A 20663-nucleotide genomic window follows, 5' to 3' on the forward strand; every position below is an offset into this window, starting at 1 on the left:
AAGTTGTTTTCTCCTTAGCAGGTAAATGCTTAAGCATGGAAATTAATTTTTCTTCTCACCCTTCAAATATCCACATAGACTCCTTTGATTTTTGATCTATAAGTGAATATTCCATGGCATTAAAAACAAAGGGTGGAGAAGTATCACCTTTATGTGGATCAGTGATCATGGTACTGAAGGCATCACCCAAAGCAGACTGTTTCATGTTGGACTCTATGTCATGAAGACAACGTGGTCCTTTACACGTGTGAGTGTTTTCCCACCATTTAATAGGTGTCTATCTTTGTAATGTTTTAAGCACTTGACTCATAGATTGAAAAAAGAACAGTAAAAACAAGGTTCTCTTTACCCACATATAATAGGAAGGACTTTAAGAAAGAGGGAGATTATTTCTGTGGAAGAAATTGTCAATCTCTCATTTTTGGTGGTGTTGCTACTTGTCTATCTAGCCAGTTCAGTTCACCAAATGATTTATTAAACACTTGCTACATGAGAGGCATTGGGCTAGACACTTGGCATTGGACACTTTAGAAATAGAAATAGTACAGCCCCTGCCCTCAAGGAGTGAACAGTTTAGTGGAATAATATTGAACTTCACATTTTCCCTGGTACTCATGTTAGGCTTTAGATCTTAGTACTATGTATTATTCATATATACATACATACATGTGAAAGAGGGAGATGGGTCACAGGTATATATTTAAAAATTCAAAAATATAAGTGTTACTTTTTAAACTTTAACATTTGTCATCATAGGCTTATACTAACTGGATAGACACTTAAGTAGGTAGAACACTGGACCTAGAATCAGGAAGGCCTGAATTCAAATCCATCAGTGTATAGTTTTTAGCTAGGTGACACTAGGCAAATCACTTCACTTCTGCCTCAGTTTCCTCATGTGTGAAATGAGGATAATAAAAGTATCCACCTCCCAGGGTCATTGTGAGGATCAGTTGAGTTAACCTTTATGAAGCACTACTTATATAAATGCGAGTTATTGTTATCATTAGATATTTAGAATTGGACAACTTCAGAGGGATGGACCTCTTTTTATAGATGAGGAAATGGAGTCACAAAGAGATGTGTTCAGGGTCACCCTGATAAATAATTTTCGTTTATAGAGGTCACAAGGAGTTCGTTAGGTTTAATAGCCCCTCGTTCACAGGGTTGTTGTGAGGATCAAGTGAGATAGCACATGCAGTGTCATTTATGGCTTAAAGGTCTATATAAATGCTGATTATTATTTTTCATATTGAAAGGAAACGCATAATATAAATGTAATACACACATGCACACACACATAGAAACCCATGACCAGGTTGAGTGATTAAATTGCTTTGCTCTAGGAACTCTAGAAGACCAACTAGGAAGTCACTAGGTGAATTGTAACCTGCTTGAGATGGAGGGACAGTGGAAAGTAGGGTGCATTTAAAATTTTAAAAATATTTGGTTTAGGAATACTAACTCTTGGTGACTGGTCACCCTTTAAATATGTCACTTCTCCTCTTTGGGTCTCAGTTTTGTTACCAGCAGAAGGACAGATTGTGACGAGATGACTTCTCAGGTCCCTTCCTCTTGAAATTTATCGAGCTCATTTGAAGGACTGATGAAGTGTCTGTGTATAAATACACACACGTATGTATGTGTATATGTATGTATATATGGATATTTGTATGTATATGTATATTTACACATATACTATTGTTCAGTCATCTCAGATTTTTTGATCCCATTTGGGGTTTTCTTGGCAAAGCTATTGAAGGGGTTTGCCATTTCCTTTTTCAGTTCATTTTACAGGTGAGGAAACTGAGACAAACAGGATGAAGTGACTTACCCAGAGTCACACAGATAATGAGTATCTGAGGATGGATTTGAACTCAGGAAAATGGGTCTTCGTAGGCTCTGTACTACCGAGCTGTTTGTCTCTCCCCCAGACCTCCCCCCGCCTCTCTCTATGTCTCTCTCTCTCTATCTCTCTGTCTCTCTGTCTCTTTCTGTCACTATCTGTCTGTCTATCTCTCTATGTGTGTGTGTACACACACACACATATGCATACACACATATTTCTATACACATGCATGAACACACCTGAGATGTAGCATGGTGTAGGGTATAGTGAGCTAACTTCAGAGTCGTGCCTCTTGCCTGGAAAGAAAAAACTGATGCCTTTGTACCCCTAGTGTCTGGCACGTAGTAGAAGTTTAATAAAAAATGCTCATTAATTGATTGCTAAATTGCCATGCAGTCTATGTGACAAGTCACTTAATTCCCCAGGGCCTCAGACAACTCTCTGACAATATAAGTTTTAGGTTAGGTGTTACTCTGTGTTGGCAGAGGGAACTTCAAAACAAGAGTTTCCTATACCAGTGAAATCACAGGAAAACTCCCCCCCCCCCCATGCTAAAAAAGAACATACGTATCTCCACCATCACTTTTGCGGAGGAACCTTGGAGAATTAAAAGAAAATAATATTGCTTAGGAAAGCTATAGCTTTCTTGACTCTTGGTAAAATGTTTTAGGTGGGTTTTTTTGGAAGGTAAATTAGTAAACAAAACTGTAACAAGTCACTATGATATCTCAAGTAATAGAAATTTGAGTAGGAACAGACATTAAACCATGGGTTTTCATTTTTCTTATTTTTAATTTATACACTGTCATTTCAGATTGTTTTCTTGGAGGGATTATATATGATATATTTTTATAAGAGTAGGTATTCATTGTAATTAAGAAAGCTAATTTGTAACTACATGTTAACCTTTGACTCCCAGAGGATTGTAAGTGATTGAAATTTATTCAACTGAATAAGCTCTGTTCTTTAAAAAAAAAATTGACTCCACCCTGTCTCTTCTCCATTCAGTGTTACTTCTTTGTTTTTTGTTATGATTTCTCCCCTTAGACTCTATGTATAAATGTATGTTTTCATGCGTTGAACAAGGCCAGCCCTACTGCTTATTGTTAAGAGGTTTGATGCATCCATATATTTCCATCAAAGTCCTCATTAAACACCTGCCTAGCCAAATTCAGGAAAGTAGGATCACTCAGAGACTGGAAAGACCAAGTCTTATGCTCAAAATCTTATCCTTTTGATATTTTCTCCTCCCTAGGTTTTCATGGCACTTCTCTCCTTGGACCTATATGACTTCCTCTTATTTTTCTCTGCTGGATATTTGTTAGATAATTTACAACTCTGTTTTTCCATATGTTGTATCTCCTGATATCCAGTCATACATCTAGTCATACATCTTCAATTGTCCATTGAATATCTCACACTGGACGTCCATCTTAAACCCAGCATGTCCAAGCAGCACTAATTATCTCTTCCCCTTCTCACATCTCCCCCCCAAAATTTCCTTTTTCCAAACTTCCCTGGCATTTGGAGTTTGCCACCATTTTCCCAGTCACCCACACTTGCAACCTCAGTATTGTCCTGTACTCTTCATCCCCCTCATCCTTTCTCTCATCCCCCAATTCTCATCAGCAACCAAGTCCTATCATTTCTGCCTTCATTGAATCTCTTGTATATTCCCCTTTCTCTTTACTCATATAAGTTACCACCTGGCTCAGGCAAGGCTAATAACCCTTATCTCTTCATTCCTTGGCTATTACAGTAACTTCCTATTGGTTTGCCAGCTTCAAGTCCCTTCCCAGATGAGTCCACCTTATACCTGCCTGTCAAAGTGTTCTTCCTGAGGTCTTACCATGCCATTCCTCTGCTCAGTAAATTTCAGTGGCTCCACACTACCTCTGGGATCGAATATAAAATCCTCTATTAGACTTTTAAAGCCATTCAAATCTGGTCCCTTCTTCCCTTCCCAGTCTTTTTGTTTTAATACTTTCTATACTTTTTTATGTACTTTCCTTTCCTCCATAAGCTCTAGGATTCTACGACATTGACTCTTCACACAAGACACTTCCTCCCTAGACCCAACGTCATTTGGTTGCCTGCAGTGCTCTCCTTCCTTATCTGCCCTCCTGGCTTCCCTCCAGACTCAGCTCAGACTCAGCCTTCTGCTAGAAGCCTTTCCTAGCTCTCCCCATCCCCCTCACCACTGTTACTGCCTTCCCTCTGAAGTTACCTCCAGTCAATCCTGGGTCCATCATGCATACATGGTTTTTTGTGTGCTTGCTTCTCTCCCTTCACCATGCGAGCTCCAGGGGGTTAGGAGTCTTTTGGCCTTTCTTTGTATTTGCAGTGCTTAACCCAGTGTTTGACAAATAGTAACCATTTCATTGCTTCTTGACTAACTGGCTGAGCTCCTTACTAAGGTGTAGAGCAGTTCTAATCTGTTTGCATCATAGAAGTTGCACACAGATTGATGGATTTACAGATATGGGGGAGTATTCTGAACGCTCAAATGGGGGTATCTGTTTCTGTTTCAATGAAGGTAGGATTTCATTTGGGAGGAATAAAGAGTGTATCAGGCTGATGTCACAGAACCAAAAAAGACTCCGCTAGAGGAGTGAGTAAAGTCCAGAGAGATGGAATCATCTTTTCTGTGATCTACGTCTACCAGAGCCTGAGCTCTTGGGATGGAAGGAACATCATTTTCCAGGTCACTTTCCTAACCTTTAATAATAATTAACAGCAACAACAAGAATTTATATGGCACTTGGAGATTTACAAAGCGATTTTCAACTATTATCTCACAACAATCCTAGGAGGAAGGTGCTGTTATTATCCCCATTTTACAATTGAGGAAAATGAGGCAGATGGAGATTAAGTGATTTGCCAAGAGTCACACAGCTAGTAGGTGTAGGAGGCAGGATTAGCTCTTGGGTCTTTCTGACTCAATCTACTGCACCAGCTAGTTGCCTGCTGAGTGAGCTCAGAACTTCGAGCAGAGCAGTAAGTTGGTAAGCATTTATTAAGCAACTGTTGTGTAATGAGCATTGTTCTAACAGGGGGTTAAAAAAAGGCAAAAGAGGATCCTCACCCCCAAGGTTATCCCTTTCTGGCCTTAGGAAGCTTCTGAAATGATTGCCTTGGCAGTGTGGCTTTCCCAGTACTAACAAACTCTATTACCAGATGTGGTTGGAGAATGGGATACTGTATATAATAAAATAAATTATTGTCATAATTACTCATGTGTGTTCTGTAACAAAGTTTTGCTCCTATCACATTCTACCCTATTCCCTAATTCTATGTGTCCGTGTTGTATCTCTCTTATTAAAGCATAAACTCTACCAAGGCAGGGACTTAACACTTAGCACTATGCCTTGCAGGGTAGGTGCTTAATGTTTAATTGAATGAAATGTGATTAGTGTATAGCATTAAATTAGTAAATAGCATTCAAAAGCATTTAGTAGTAGCAGAAGTCATAGTAGTAGTAGTAGTAGCAGTAGTAGTAGTAGTAGTAGTAGCAACAGCAATAGCAGCAGCAGCAGTAGTAGTAGTTATAGTAATAGTAGTAGTAGCGGCAGTGGTAGTAGTAGCAGCAGCAGCAGCAGCAGTAGTAGTAGTTATAGTAATAGTAGTAGCAGCAGTGGTGGTAGCAGTAGTAGCAGCAGCAACAGGAGGAGGAGGTAAAATAGTAGAAGTTGAAGGAAGAGGACAGAAATAAGAAGTGTAGCCTAGGATAGAAAGCTGACCTTAGATAAGCCTGGATTGTCAAATTCGGTTCCTGCTACATAGAGTCTATGACAATGTGTAACACCGAGTACCCAGTTTCCTACAAGTTGCATTGAACAAGAAGCTTCCCTACACCAGTGAAATCTCAAACCTAGTCTCTCCCCTTCCTCTGCTTCCTCATAGATAACAAAAGTAATTTTTATGTCCATTTCAATTTTAGGAACACTCTCATATACCTTAGGTCATCTGACCCTCATAACAGTCCTTTTCAAGAGGTAGAACAGGTATTATCGCCATTTACACATGGGGAAACTGAGATTTGGAGAGACAAGGCGTATTCCTGTTGCTTAGCTTGTAAGGGTGAAGATAGTATCTTTACCCTAAGCTTCAGATTCAAAATCCAGTCTTTTTGTGATAGTCCTATCCCATCCTCTTATTCTTACACAACCCACCCTACTGCCTCTGCTACTTTTTAATCCTCTTTGTTATTCAGAAGGTACTTGTAACATCAGGCTCAATTTTGAGAACATGAATTAGCATTCTATCTTAGCTTGGTAGAAGAATGAGCTAATGAGAGTTCAAGCACTTAAATATACAAAAATTGCCCCCCCCCAAAAGAAAAATTTGCTCCCCATTTGCAAAGGAATCTTTTGTATTTTCCTGACATGTAGCTGTTTTGTTATTTATTGTGCTGAGCAGCCTTGTAACTAAATCTCTAATATCTAAAGTGCAGAGAAGCAGAGAATAAAGAGAGATGGAGAGCTCATTTCTAGCTAAGTACTGAGAGATGTTTGAAATCCATAGAGTTTTGTTTTAACACTCTAGATATTTATGGAATTATCTTAGATAGTAACAAGTGAAAAATAGAACAATTTACATTTGGGGGGAAATCGTTCTGAAATGGCATATATTTTGGTTCTTTGTCACAAGGTATCTTGAATAGTATTAGCAGATGTAGTGGTAGCAGAATGGAGACAGGTTTCTTCTCTCTCTCTCTTTCTCTCCCTCCCTCCCTCTCCCTCTCTCTGTCTCTCTCTCTCTCTCTCTCTCTCTGTGTGTGTGTCTTTCTGTTTCTCTGTCTCTCTCTCTCCCCCTCTCCCCCCCTCGGCTCCCCCCTTCCCCAGCAGCATGATGAAACCAGCCTCCTCTTATCACTGCACTGATCCAGTCACTAGCTAGGTCTCAAGGGAAGCTCCTGCATTTCCTTCAAGCAGTAGCTGTGGCTGCTCATTTCTGACATTACTCTAGTGCAAAAAGTATAGTGGCAGGAAATCCAAAGACCTGAGTTCTAGTCTCAGTTCTGCTGGTAATAACCTCTGCAAACTGGAGCTTAATTCCCATGCCTGCATTTCCTCACCTGTAAAATGGGGTTTCCTCCATCACGTGATTACTGAGGATGAGATGGAGGAAGAGAAAATGAAATTAGCCAGTATGTGTCAGTGTCTTTAAAGATGACATTCTGGTCCTGTCCACATTAACAGTGGTGCATTGTTCCAAGTTGTTGTACCAGTTGGTCACACTCCCAGGTGAAGTACATGAAAGTGATTATAGGTAATAAATATCTTTTTTTAAAAAACTTATTGCAGAGGCAGTTTTTCCACTGTTAATGAGGGTAATTTGACTTGGTTGAAGGATTGCAGTTCTTAAGAATTAATGCCGCAATCCAATTCAAAGATTTAAAGAGATCTCAGATTTTTCACAGGTCGTGTGTTAGTGAATGTGCTCCTATCACATAGCAGCTAATGGAGTCTAACAGCCGTCTGTCATTTCGTGTTTCTTCAGTGGATAGCAGCTTTGCCCTTGATAGCAAGTCTACTTTCCAAGCGATGCAGGTTATTTAGTACTCTGGTATATTTGTAGCACTTTTAAGAGAGAGTATCCTATTTCTAATAGCCCTAATTACTGTATAAAGCAAGGTTATCTTTCTTAATTACACGTTTGAGTCCTAATCTACTATACAGTCTAAGGAATTTCAAATCGTAGTTGCTGCGTTCTTGCTTTTTGCTTTTTACAGGGGTTTGCTTTTTTAAAAAATTTTAAACTAATTCATGTATCATTGTATCAGTGCACACAGGTTAATCGCGTGAATACAAAGGTTACATGCCTGGCATTCATAACTTTCCATTATTTATAATGATGCATTATTATCAGCTAACAATATTTTGTAAAGGCTTATTTGTAAATGATGTTGGAAATGCTCTAATTTCTCGATACTATTATGTTCCTAAATATTAAAAATCCCATTTTAAGGCAATTAGAAGCATTTACTTCTATTTAAATGTGTGTTCTCTAGACAGTGTCACTCTATACTCTGCACACAAGAACCTTTGTTCCTTAATTAGAAAAAGGACTAGAGCTCATTAATTGTGGTTCCAAGTGGTGTCTGCACAAATGGTGAAGCAATAATACATTAAAAAACAAAAGATTGAGCTTCAGCCTCTAAGCCTCTTGCAATCCTGATGACTGTTAAAAGACGAATAAACTGAAGGTTCATATTTACAGGGTAGTACTCCCATCATGTACTGTCTGTCCTTGAGAGAACTGGCTACTCATCAGTTTAAGAGCCAAAGCGATGGTTTACACACCCACAGGAAGAGGAAAGTGGAGAATACACACCCAGTAAAGAAATCTAGAACTTTTCCTGTGATGAAAGCTCATGACTTTCAAAGGCAGGTCACATATCTCTTACAGGTCCTTCAGTAAGTTAGTGGATGCCAGCCAGGTGGGCTTAGATTTTGATAAAAACAGATGAATTGTTGGCAAACATGATAAAATATAGATGTCTTAGTGTTCAAAGGACTTCACTTATAAAAGCAAAGGGAGGAATACTTATTTCCTCTGCTGGCAAGTCCAAAATGCTAAATTCCATTTGAAAGGCCTTCAGGTCCACATGAATGGCAGACTTGAGGCCTAGATTTTTATATGTGAAATACACCTTTCTTGAGCCTCCAAGGAAACTCGAGAGCTCCATTGTCCCCAGTAATATCAATATTGTTGTTTATGGACCTGTCCTTCTAGGCCAACTGGACCTTCCCCTGTGAGAAATTCCCTTGGTTTTTCTAGAGGGAAGGAAGCAAATCCAACTAACTTAATGAAATACTCCTTATGATGCCTAGGATGGGAAAAAAATAAATTTGTACAGAAAATAGCATCTTAGGCAGAGGAAATGTGGTGCAAAAGTCAGAGATCTGCAAAGCAGTGTTGCTGGTTGAAGGGTTTGTCAAGGTCTCTTCTGGCATGTTTTAGCTGATCTAGTAGGGACCTCTTGAAGGTATTTAGTGCAGACTGAATCCTGTAACATTGTGGGGATCCACCCCATTTCTTTTCTTCCACTTTGGTCACTGAGTCAAGATAAATTGTCCTCATCTTGCTAATGCTAATGGAAGACGTTATTAACAAAAGGGGATGTTTCTTAAGTGACGAATAGGACATTTGGCATGTGAAGACACGGCATCGTTTTTTCGTATGCTAAATAGTGGTATGAATCAGAAATTGTGAATGTTAAAACCAAGATCCGTTCCCTAAAATGTACTGTTGTTGAAAAGCCTTGTCTAGCCAGGAAAATATTTCCTAGTCATCTTCTATGTTGTATTTCTGTGAGAGAGAGAGAGAGAGAGGAAAAAAAATAGATTTTAAAATGTAAAAACCTGTTCTTCAATTGAGTATGCAAAAATCTTATTGCAGTATTTATTCCAAACCTGCACTCATAATGTTCAGTCAAGGAGAAAACAGCAAAAAACAGTTGTTGATGGACTTAGCCGAGAACTGGATTAAATAAGCATTAGTCTACTGGAGCTGATTACAGGAATATGAAAATGCAGTATCTTAATGGTACATATTTTCATGTGGCAGCTAAGTTGCCTTTCATTTTGCAGCTAATATGTCTATTCTTATGAGTCATTTACTTCTTTAATTACCTTTTGCAGGCAAGGCACCATGGTATATTAATGTGAATGATTTTTACTGCTAGTTTATCATACAATGCCCCAGAAGTTGAAAGGCGTAATTGACTTGGAAGAACAGCTCGTGAAAGAAACAATATTTAGTTGACAGTTTTCCTTGTACTGTCTGTTGACGTTTATGAGTTTACACTGTGCTAAAGGAGTAATAAACACAATTTTCTTTCAATAACAGAAAAGGGTAGCTTCTAAAATACATTTGTGGAAAACAGATTTGTTCATTTTTTGAATAGTATAAGAATAATACATTTCCAGTGATGAGACCTATAAGATTGCCAATTGAATTAAACCTTGGAAGGTGCGTTTATAACCTGTCTCAGAGCATTAGGAGATATTAGGGTTCATATGGATCGAATCAATTTAATGAATATTTAAATTATATACAGATTTGGATAAATCATATTTAAATCTGGGTGTTAGAGTTAGAATATTCGGCTGGCTCTTCCAGTCTTCCAGAGGGGATAGCAGGAAGGGAGCTCGAGAGTTATGCAAAGGAAGATTCTGTCTTTGCAGGAGAGGGAAACCACTTAAATTATATTTCAGGAAAATAAAATAAAGCAGGCACTTTATGCAACTTCTTTAAAGTTCTAGGCTTTGACAAGTTAAAATAAAAAGACTCCAGTCTGTCGTGGACACTTTTGCTATGGGAATAATGCTTGTATTCATCTGACCTTGTCAAATCGCAAATTCTCTTTTTACATCCGAGGGTTTTTGTGTAGGTTTCATTCATCATCCAATGGAGAGTTAATTCAGCCCTGAGAATCCTCATGGCATATCCTAGGTCCTCCACTAGAGCCAGTCTGGCACATGTGTGTGAACTCTCTCGTTTCTTTGGTTGGGAGGGAGTTAAACTTTTCACAGTTTTCTGGATTGTTTGCAGTTCAGCCCTGCGCAACATAATGAAAGTTTTCTAGCCATCTGTTGTTAAGCTGGCGGTGAGCAAGGCCAGTATATCCAAACAAAGTCCTGGCCTGCTGTAAACTGAACCTGTCAGTTTAGCATAGCTGTGTTGACCTCCCAAATGTGCAGGGCAGGCTTTGGTACCAGGCACTGACTGCCTAGAGAGCTTTAGAAGGGAACCAGTTGGGGCGGGGGTGAGGGGGGGACCATGTTTACCTTTACCACTTAGTGTTCCTACCACTGACTTGAACTAGTTTATACTAAATCTCTACATTGACAGGATTTTCTTTCTTTTTCTTTATTCCAAACTTTGGTTTTTTTTTGGGGGGGGGGGGAAGGGAAAATGAGAAAAAAACATAGCTGATGGAAATTATTATCAGTCTTAGGAAAAGGTATTTTTGAAGGTTTCTTTTATGTACACACACACACACACACACACACACACACACACACACAATACCTTTCAGCGGAAAGACAACAACAGTAACATCGTTGCCAGGTAAAATTTCTTTAAACTGTGGCTATTATACTCATTCATCTACTTCCAAGGTTGGGTATTAATGGGCCAGATGACCTTTTTTATTAATGGACCATGTGAAAGAAGCTCCTGCTTTTTTGCTAATGATAGTTTAATAATAATATACATGTATATAGCATATTACATTAAGAAACATGCTTCCTTTTTTCATCCATTCATTCAGTGAACACGTAATAAAAACCTGTTGTATTCAAGACACTGTTCTAGGTGCTGAGAATACCATGGTTTAAAAAATAGAAACCATACCTGCCTTCCCATCTGAATCTCATGTCAACATTTTGGTGATACTAGTAACACACACAGAACACAGAAAAACTCCTCTTTCAGGTTGCTAATATTATCTCCACTTTAAAGATGCTATTGTAAAAAATGCTGTAGTAAAAGAATTCTTAACTTGGGACCATATACAAGCACATACATACATACATATGTATGCACACATGTATACACATGTGTGTATGTGTAGATATTCTTTAGAATTCTTGAGAACATCATATAAGGATATAAGAATTCTTATATATATATGAATCCTAAAGAACATATATGTGCATACATGCATGTATATGTGTGTATATACACATATGTATATACACACATATACATGTTTGTATGTATAACTATATTTGAGTATAGTTGGTTTCCTTTGTAAGCCTGTATATTTTATTTGATGTATTTAAAGACATTTTTTGGAGAAGGCATCCACAGTCAGCACCAGATGGCCAAAGAGAGATCCATGACCCAAAAAGGAAAAAGAATCCCTGCTAGAATACTTTAATGGTGGTTTGCATTACTTAGTTGTACTGTGCCTTTAATCACCAAGCATAAACTAAGCACCTACTGTGTGCTTGACATTGGGATACAAACAGGAAATTGTCTTGCCTTCAAAAAGCTTACCTTGAATTCAATACAACAGTTTGGAAGTTTCTCATAGAGACCAAGTCTGCTAGTTACTGCCAGTGATTCCCCAGTTCTTCTGATGAGTGTTAATTCCTTTACCAAAACAAAAACAACAAAAACCAAAACACAAACAAAAAACTCACCATTTTAACTGGGCTTTGTCTGAATATAATTTTACTCTCTCCTTCCCTGAAGAAATTTACTCATTAAAATCCTCTCATTAAATTTACTTACTAAAATACCTGAATTGTGCTTTCTATTCTGCAGTGTACATATACCAAGACGTTTTTGCTTTATATTCAGATTCAGGTTAAAAAATTAAGCTAAACCAGGACATATCCCCAAATCTTATTCCCACGCTTTTTAACCCCACTCAGCGTGTCCTGCATTATTTTTTTTTTGTTGATCCCACATGCTTAGTACCTTAGATCTTTGACCTCCATGCTGCTATATTCATCTCTATTTTTATTTAGTTTTCCTAAACTTACCTATAGCTTTTGAGGATATATTCAGTAACTGACTCTTGGAAAGCGATCATTGGACCTCACTGGCTCCTCCCAAAAGCTATCAGGTCATCAAGTGATGTAGTTCTCTCCCCCCCCCCCCCCTTTTGAATATTTCAGTGTCTCTCCTGCTCAGACAGCACATACAATTGAGTAAAGATTTATTGACCTCTTGCAAGGTGTAAAGGGGAAGAAGCATCCAGGAAGGATAGAGATTGGGGGAGAAGGGGCAGATACAAGACATTAGATAAATACCAAAATTACCAGACATCATGCTATATATTGTGTTCAGTGTGGTAAACAGACTTGAAAATGATGTGGAGGCATTAAAAGCTCCGCCTCAGGAACCCATTCAGCCATTCTGCCATTCAATTCCATTGCCCCAAGATTTATTTGATCCTCTGTAACATATCAATCAGTCATTTATTAAGTGCCTACTGTGTGCCAGGTACTATGTTAAGCACTGAGTCAGAAACAAAGGAAAATCTTGAGATAAGCAATATACCAGTCATAGGTTCAAGAAGCTTTCAATCTACTGGGGGGGACGGGGAAGAAAAAGACAAGCATGAAAGCCATATGTAATATATCCAGTGCCATGAGAAAGGGAAAGACCCTTAATGATCAGTCATCTTCCGGCGAGGGATTTACTTTCACCTTTCACCCCAGGCTAGGGATTCCATGAGTGAAGGACCAGAGCATAGTCAAAAGAACAAGAGAGAAGGCTCCCCCCACCTTTTGGGGGATAGGAGTTTGAGCATTTCTTACAGGATGTTAGGGACAAGTAGTGAAATGGAAGTAAAAATACGATTCAATTTAAAATTCAAATGAGTGCACTTACTAGGAAATCCCATACAGCCATAATCTGTTTGTAAGGTGACTGACATATAAAGTGCTTTTTTTTGGTTTTAAAGTTAAAAAAAAAAGGAAGAAGAAGAAGTCGGTATAGAGTTTCGGGTGTAAATGTCAGGTGCAACGTAATGTGTGCTCACTCAAAAAGTCAAGCAGATAACCTTGGCATTCAGGACATCACCTTTTACCACATGAAATTGTATTTTGTGTTTTTTTTTTTTTTCAAAAAGGACTACATTAAGAGGTCACCTATTAGCTGTGTTTTTGCTGTCTGAAACCCAGCCCTCCTGTCTATTAAAATCAAACCACTGTGTAAACATTCCGGGGTCGTTGGTTCTTGGACTCCACAAGGGCCAAGGGGATCAGGTTTCACCTGCCCGCACATCTTCCAGAAATTAGAGCAATTAGCGTGAAGCCATTTCACATTCAAGGTCTACAGTGACATTCAAGTCCAGAAGAAATCTGAGAGGGAAGGGAGAGACTGTGGTGTGCTGTGACTACTGGCAATGGCCACTAACCAATGGTCTGCATTTTAAAAACCATCACCATTTGAGGAGATGACTGGGAAGCTCTCATCTGATATCCAAACTTGCTATTTTGGGGGGGGGGGGAAGGAGGTAGGGGGGCAGCAAACATTTCATTTCAGTAATTGAGCTCTGGATATACATGGCATGTAAATGCAAACCTGGTTTTTAAATGGTCCCATGAAATAAAGTGATGTTAATCATGTTACCCACATGTTGGTGACAACATCTTCTCTATATACAGAAATAATGTGTTTTCTAATTTATATGGGAATTTACATTCAGTGTTTACATAGTAAATCTCACCAGTTCAGGTAAATGTATCCATTACAGTGACATCTTGTATTTAGTTTGGGGATTCTCACTGCAAGTCTTTGAAGGCTGCTATTTCTTAAAAGGTTGGCATAGATTAGTGTTGACCTTAACAGATTAAAGTAGTACCGTGCAAAGATAAATAATCAGCCTTTAGCACATTAGATAGCTGCATAAGCATGACAGAAGGTGACTTTCGAGAGCAGTTTTTCAAATCCAGTATGCATTTTTACATTTGTAACTTAGCTACATGGGAACCTGTGTTTTGCAGAAAGAAAACCCTAAATTGATTACAAGTCTTTAAACTGGTTAATACATTTTTAAATCCACATTTTTTCCTTGCTTTATTATGCAGGGGGGAAAAAAGGCTAATTTTAAAAGCCATGCCTGCTGTAAAAGAAGATCTTGCTTTGGTGTCCCAGAGGGTGTCCTTAATCAGAAATAACCCGCAGGCGAAATTATAATGTGGAATTCTGCTGCCCTTTCACCTAACGCTGCCTGTTCATTCAGTGTTTGTTAACAAACAGCTCTAAGTACAAAATTGTTTGAGAATTACTTTTTCATTATATGTACTGACTGTAATTAAAATAAGAGGCTTATTTTTAAATGAAAAAAAAAAATGTGTGCATTCTCTTAGAAAGTTTTTGTGATTATTCCTTTACAAATTACTCCAGTCGCCTAAAAAACAACAACAAAAACAAAAAAACCACCAGTCAACTCCTGGATGTTGGATGCAGATCAGTGGAACTCATGAGCTGGTACTTTGTATTTTTTGAGGGAGAGGATAGATCTTTAATGTCCATCTACTAACTAGCCACTTTAGAGAACTGAGCCTCCTTAACATTCTCCTCTCCTCCCTCATCTAAGTCTAAAACTATGTAGAGATCTCAGGATGAGAGATGCTATTTTTCCTGAATGCCTCATTCCCATAGTGCCCTGAGTGTTATCCCTTTGGATACTTCATTAAAACTAGCAGAGACAGGTGATGGTAATAAATTGCAGTATTGGGGGGGGTGATAAGCGAGGGAAGGCACTACCCTCCCATTTTCTTGGAAACACTTGATGGAAGGAGGTTGTTAACAAATTAATTGAATTACTTATAATTGACAGAGCTGAGTTTGAGTGGAACATCTACACTGGATCTCCTCCTCTTCCCCACCTTCCTCCTAAGTTTACATGCTGGAGGGAAAACCTTGTGGTACTTGGAATGAAGGGGATGCCTCCTCTGTAAAGCAGATATTTCCTATTTTTCCCCCTCGCCTAGTCTTCTGTTTCTATGATCTGCCTTTTGAACTGTTTTTGTGGCTGATCAGTTCCACCTAATATGTCTCTTGATTTCTGCTATTGTAATACTCAGACGACAAGCTGTTCTCTTCATTTTTATAAGCTTTAGATGCTCCTGCCTGTCATACTCTGGCGGTTTATCTTCAGCGTCTGGATTTGCTTTCAGACTTGAATGTCTATCAAGCTGCTGTTGCTTTGAATGTGAGATCAAAAGAAGATGAATTCCAGTAAAAAAATTTCCTTCTATGAAGAAAAGATTGGGGCCTGTGTAAACATCCCACTGACAGCTCCCAATGAGTTATTTTAGCAGAGCATTAGCACCCAGAATGACAGACAGTCCAAGACTCCATGCTAAATAACAAATCAGTCCCTTCAGTGGCAGCCGCACGTTAGTTACCACAACAGCAGTACATTTTCTACAGGAATCCTGGTTCTTCACCGCGCCCCCCCCCCCCCCCCCCCAACCTCCCTTGACTATGGCTGGTCGACTGTTCATATTCTTGCAAGCTGTCTTACTGAGCCTGTGCTAGTTTTCTTTCGTGTCTCGGGCATGTCACCACCCATGTGACAGAAGATAGGACTTTAATAATTAGTTTGGGGTGGGGAAAGTGGGGCCGAAGTCGGGGAGTCAGTCACCTCAAGATAAACAGATACTTTGGCTTGCTGACTAGAAGGAAAAATCAGAAATGATTTAAAAAAAAAAAAACAGACGGAAGAGCAAATGTATCTACCTAAAATGTAGAGATGAGTGTGTTCTTTAGGAGCCACCAAACTCTGCAGCATCCCCCCCCAAAAAAAAGAATTAAAGAAATCCTACTTTTCATGTGTAGACACTGTGACAAAAATGTTTGGGAACGCAGGTTCCCTGAGACTCAGAAGATGTATATTTGTCTGCAGAAGTAAGCTGCATGCAGCATTTGGCTGCTGTTTGTTGGTCCAGTTAAGGCATAATTAGTTAGGTATGTTGCTGCTTGTCGACCTGAAGTGATTTAGATACGTGCGAATTAGAATTAATAGATTTCTTTAAGTGCTCGATGCCACTTTGAAATTACCTGCCAGCTCCAACGGCTCTTTCAACTTTGAAAGAGAGAATGACTTGAGGGATTCTTGTGGTTTCTTTGTCATTTTGAAGGCTTTGCTACTGTGGAGGCTAGAAAGGGCAATGTTCCAGGGTGTTTTCACTTCAGTGTGTGCTCCAGCAGCCCGGCACTTCCTGTTTATTCAAACATCTTTTTACCATTCTCCAACCCCCGCTTCACAGAAACAGCCAGAACACATCTACAGCAAGAAGACGGAAATCTAACGACAGTCAGAGCTCACCCCGTCAAAGTCTTCATTTTCTCTGTAAGTGTTCAGAGAAAAGGGAACGCTGGGCATTTGGTTCAACTTTGAAACTGGCTATCTCCCTCTGTGAATGTATTCTTTGGGGGGAAGGAAGGTTTCCTTTCTTTACAGCTTTCAGAGCAAAATGAGATGATTCAGTTTGTTGACTGCCTTTTTTTTTTTTTTTTTGGCCATCAAAGGCATTTTAAAAAATTGAAAAAGAAAACTGGCTCTTTCCAACTCCTGTTCAGTTCACTGTTGCTTTCCAATGACTCTGGAGTATCAGTTAAGTAAGCAGTTGTTTGTTCTCACTAACATTTATTTCAGATTCGGAATTTAGATGAGAGCGTCTCGTGTGTGTGTGTGTGTGTGTGTGTGTGTGTGTGTGTGTGTGTGTGTGTGTGTGTGTGTGTGAGAGAGAGAGAGAGAGAGAGAGAGAGAGAGAAAGAGAGAGAGAGAGAGAGGTTTGTGGGCTTCTTTTGTATTGTCACAAGTAAAAAAGTGGATGTAACAATTGATGGGGGTGGGGGCTCAGAGTTAGGGGGTGGTGAGATTGTAGGATCTTTAACTGTAAAACCGACCTTCCCTGATGCTTGCATCATGGCGCTGTCATCATTTGCGAACGGGTCTTGATAATATTTGTACCAATTTCATGCCAATAAAAATCAGAGTGCTGAAACAAGCATAGCCATTATCTCATTCATATGACTATTGTTTAAACGGAGGCTTCTGCAAAAGGGAAGGAAAAACCATGCCTACTTTCTGTGATGGTTAACTTTCATGTTACAGGAATTCTTTTCAAATGTTTCATTGTTAATAATTGGCATGGCAGGTAAAGACAAGTGGACTTAACATGGGAAAGCTTTCCCCTGTAACAAATGGGGAGATGGGACTGCTATTATTTTTGTCCTATTGAACTGGTTTAACAACAAATAGTTAAGAATTATTTTCTTGATTCTTACTGTTTCATTTAATCTTAGAGCTCTTCCTTCTCCCAGGGGAGAGGGGGGACCTTTAGTAAAGCATCCATAAGGTTATCATTTCTGCTAACTGTTTACTGGTCGGAGAGTGGAAGAGATATGGAAAGATTACCATCTTGATCTGTCTGAGGAGAACTATTCTAAAGCTTTTCTATTGCTATCCAGACTTAATACCCTTAAAATATATGCTACAAGGTAGCATCTCTTAGAACAAGCAGGGAAATCAAGCAGTGCAGTCATGCAAACCTCAAGTCTCAAGTACAATAAAAACTATAGACATCTATATAAATTTGTCTATACATAAATGTATTTACATATATGGTCTATACGTGCACATTATGTATGTACACACACACATATATACATAGCTACATTTTTTCTAGGCTGGCTTCTTAATGTTCATAAGTTGTTCTACTTTGTAAGGGGAAAAATGGTGTTTGCAAGTGCCTCAAGGACAATTTGTTTAACAGTAGGAGTAATTGCATGGGGAAAATGGAAAGAGTGACTGAAGGTATTTACTCAGATGGTAGTGTAGGTGTGGGGCACAAAACTCACTGTGGGAACAGTGGGCTGCTTTTCTTGGTATCTCAGTCTATTTGATGACCATCAAATTTCCCAGCTCGCTGGGTTTGTTTTTTCTGGATGGCACATTTGATTATTTATCAGAAGGGAAAGGGAGTAGCTGAAGCAAATAAACATGTGACTGAGTTCTGTTTTGTTTTCCACTCAGAAGGCCATGCCCTTTAACAGATATACAGAAAATAATAAATGCATTGTTTTATGATAAAAGGAAATTATATGGGACTTTTTTTTAAAAGCAAGTGAGTTAACTCTTTAGGTTCAGGGACTTTTTTTAATCTTTTAAAAACTCATAAGATTTCTTACTGGGAACTTATCCATTGTCTTGGATCTTTTGACACTAGATCTTTCCCATGGATTACTGATTTAAATATGCAGCTTTTCAGATCTATTATATACATATATTTGAGCTTTACATGTATGTGTATTATATATACATACACATAAATACATATATGTGTGTGTGTGTGTCTGTGTGTATGTCTGTGCCTCAGCTTAGCCTTTTTAAAAGGCTACAGAATATATATAAAATGGACCTTGCCTCAGTTTATCCTTTTGTGAAAGGTTATTGAATAATATTGAATAATAATTTTGGCAAAGAATAGATTCTGATAAAAAATAATTAATAACATGTTAGAATGTGGTCTTTTTCCTTCTTTGTGCTATGTGGTGTTTATGGGAGTTTCATTTCATGCCTCACTGTACAGAGTTTGTGCATAGGTCCTGTGTTAGTGGAAATTACCTTGTTCGGTGTCTCTTTGTCTCTCACAAGGCATTTCCCTTTCTCCAGGCACGTTAGCTCTCCTGTCCATGATGCTAAGTGACATCCTAGTGTACCTTTCAGGCTATTATTATCTGAAGTAGAGCTCATTTGTTCTCCTGAGGACTAAAATAAGGCTTTTTACCATGAGTGTAGGTTTAAGAATCCATAGCAGCAAAACCCCACCATCAGTCCAACCAAAATTTGACTTTTTCATATCGTGTTGTATCTATAGGTATGTATATACACATATCTATAATGAAAATATACACACGGGCCCTTTGGCCTTTTTTTCTTCCTTGTCAAGAGGATGGATACTTTGTGGTATCCTGCCAAGGCAGATCTGTACAAAATAATGAGATTGATTACCCAAAGTGCCCCCCTCAGAAGCGGATCTCCCAGCTTTACAGGTGAGTGTGGGGACCTCTGAGTGGGTTTTGCCCGTAGTGGTTTGGAATGTGAATTTACAATACGTGCCCAGGAATTCCTTTTCGTTGCCTATATAAGGGAACAGTGTAAAGTGACACTCTGGGCTGGATGTATTGTACGGAGTTCTTTCACATAGAGTCAGCCTTTATCAAAAGTTCCCTGAAACTCTTTAGGGAAGTTACTTGAAAAATCTACACATGAAAAATGTAGTTTTTCTTCTGGGCCTTTATTGTTATGTGGGGTACATCTCCAAAGGTTCAGTAGTTTGGTTGGATAATGAGGATGATGGTGATTATAATACTTTGTACTTATATAGGGCCTTTTGTCTGAGGAAATCAAAGTACCTTACAAACATTAACTCATTAAGCCTTAGAACACCCTTGGGGCATAGGTAGGCTATGAATATTATCCCACTTTTGAGGTGGAAAATACATCCTGTTAAAATTATTTACAATTTCCGGATATGTATAGACTTTAATGGCTAGTTTGAAAACTGGAGTGACATTGGATGCCATTAGAAGGGGTTGTCCTGAGATAGCAGGACAAGGGCACGGAGTCTAGACAAGCTTGTTTGGTTGAAGTAGCAAATCAGTCTTGAGCATCGTTGGGGCAAGCACAATTTTTAGTATTTTCATGAAAATAGGCCAGGTATTTTGTTTTGTTTTGTTCTGATGCTCCTGAGCTAGGAGAAAGGAAGGGTTTTATGGGGGAAAAAATGATCCATCTAGAGTAAAAAAAAAAAAAAGGATTTGTATCCTTACTCCTACTTTCTATCTATTTGACCTTAAGGAAGGCATGTCACCTCTGAGACTCAGGTTTTTCATCTGCAAAACAAAAGGACTGTACTAAAATACCTCACAAATTATGTCTAGCTCTAAAACATGGTGGTATGGAAAGAAGGTTGAAATTAGAGTCCCAAGAACTGAGTTCAAATTCCAGCCCTACTATTTACTAACTCTTTGACCTCAAGCAAATGATTTAACCTCTCTGATTAATTTCCTCCCATGTACAATGAGAGGGCTGGACTGGATGACCTTGAGACCATTTGCAGCACTAGATCTATGATCTTATGATCCTGTTTTTTAAATTGATATGAATCTCATAATTAGGATATACATTTAGGACTGGTTTGCTTCCAAAGAAGAGTGAACAGTCCAAACTATCCATTGCATGTGTAAGGTAACAAGATCATACATATAGAGCTGTAATGGACCTTAGTGACTATTGCATCTAATCCCTTAATTTCATAGATGAGAA

The 20663-nt window shown here is 38.7% G+C and overlaps 1 protein-coding gene across 14 annotated transcripts in view; it reads left to right on the forward strand.

The window, feature by feature from the left end:
- FOXP1 (forkhead box P1) overlaps positions 1-20663 on the forward strand; it is a 679928-nt gene that overhangs the window by 465150 nt on the left and 194115 nt on the right. The window contains exon 1 of one of the 14 annotated variants that reach the window (XM_072598687.1): positions 16434-16679. The exons of 11 other annotated variants lie outside the window; for them this stretch is intronic. Coding sequence is in view for 1 of the 3 variants with exons in the window: in XM_072598679.1 (XP_072454780.1) it covers positions 16809-16943 (135 nt within the window). In the remaining 2 variants the exon portion in view is untranslated. Of the gene's footprint in view, positions 1-16433; positions 16949-20663 lie in introns of those variants that run through there. 2 more of the 14 variants (XM_072598684.1, XM_072598679.1) reach the window with 2 other exon arrangements.

Source organism: Notamacropus eugenii, chromosome 3 (genome assembly GCF_028372415.1).
Source record: "Notamacropus eugenii isolate mMacEug1 chromosome 3, mMacEug1.pri_v2, whole genome shotgun sequence".
NCBI lineage: Eukaryota > Metazoa > Chordata > Mammalia > Diprotodontia > Macropodidae > Notamacropus > Notamacropus eugenii.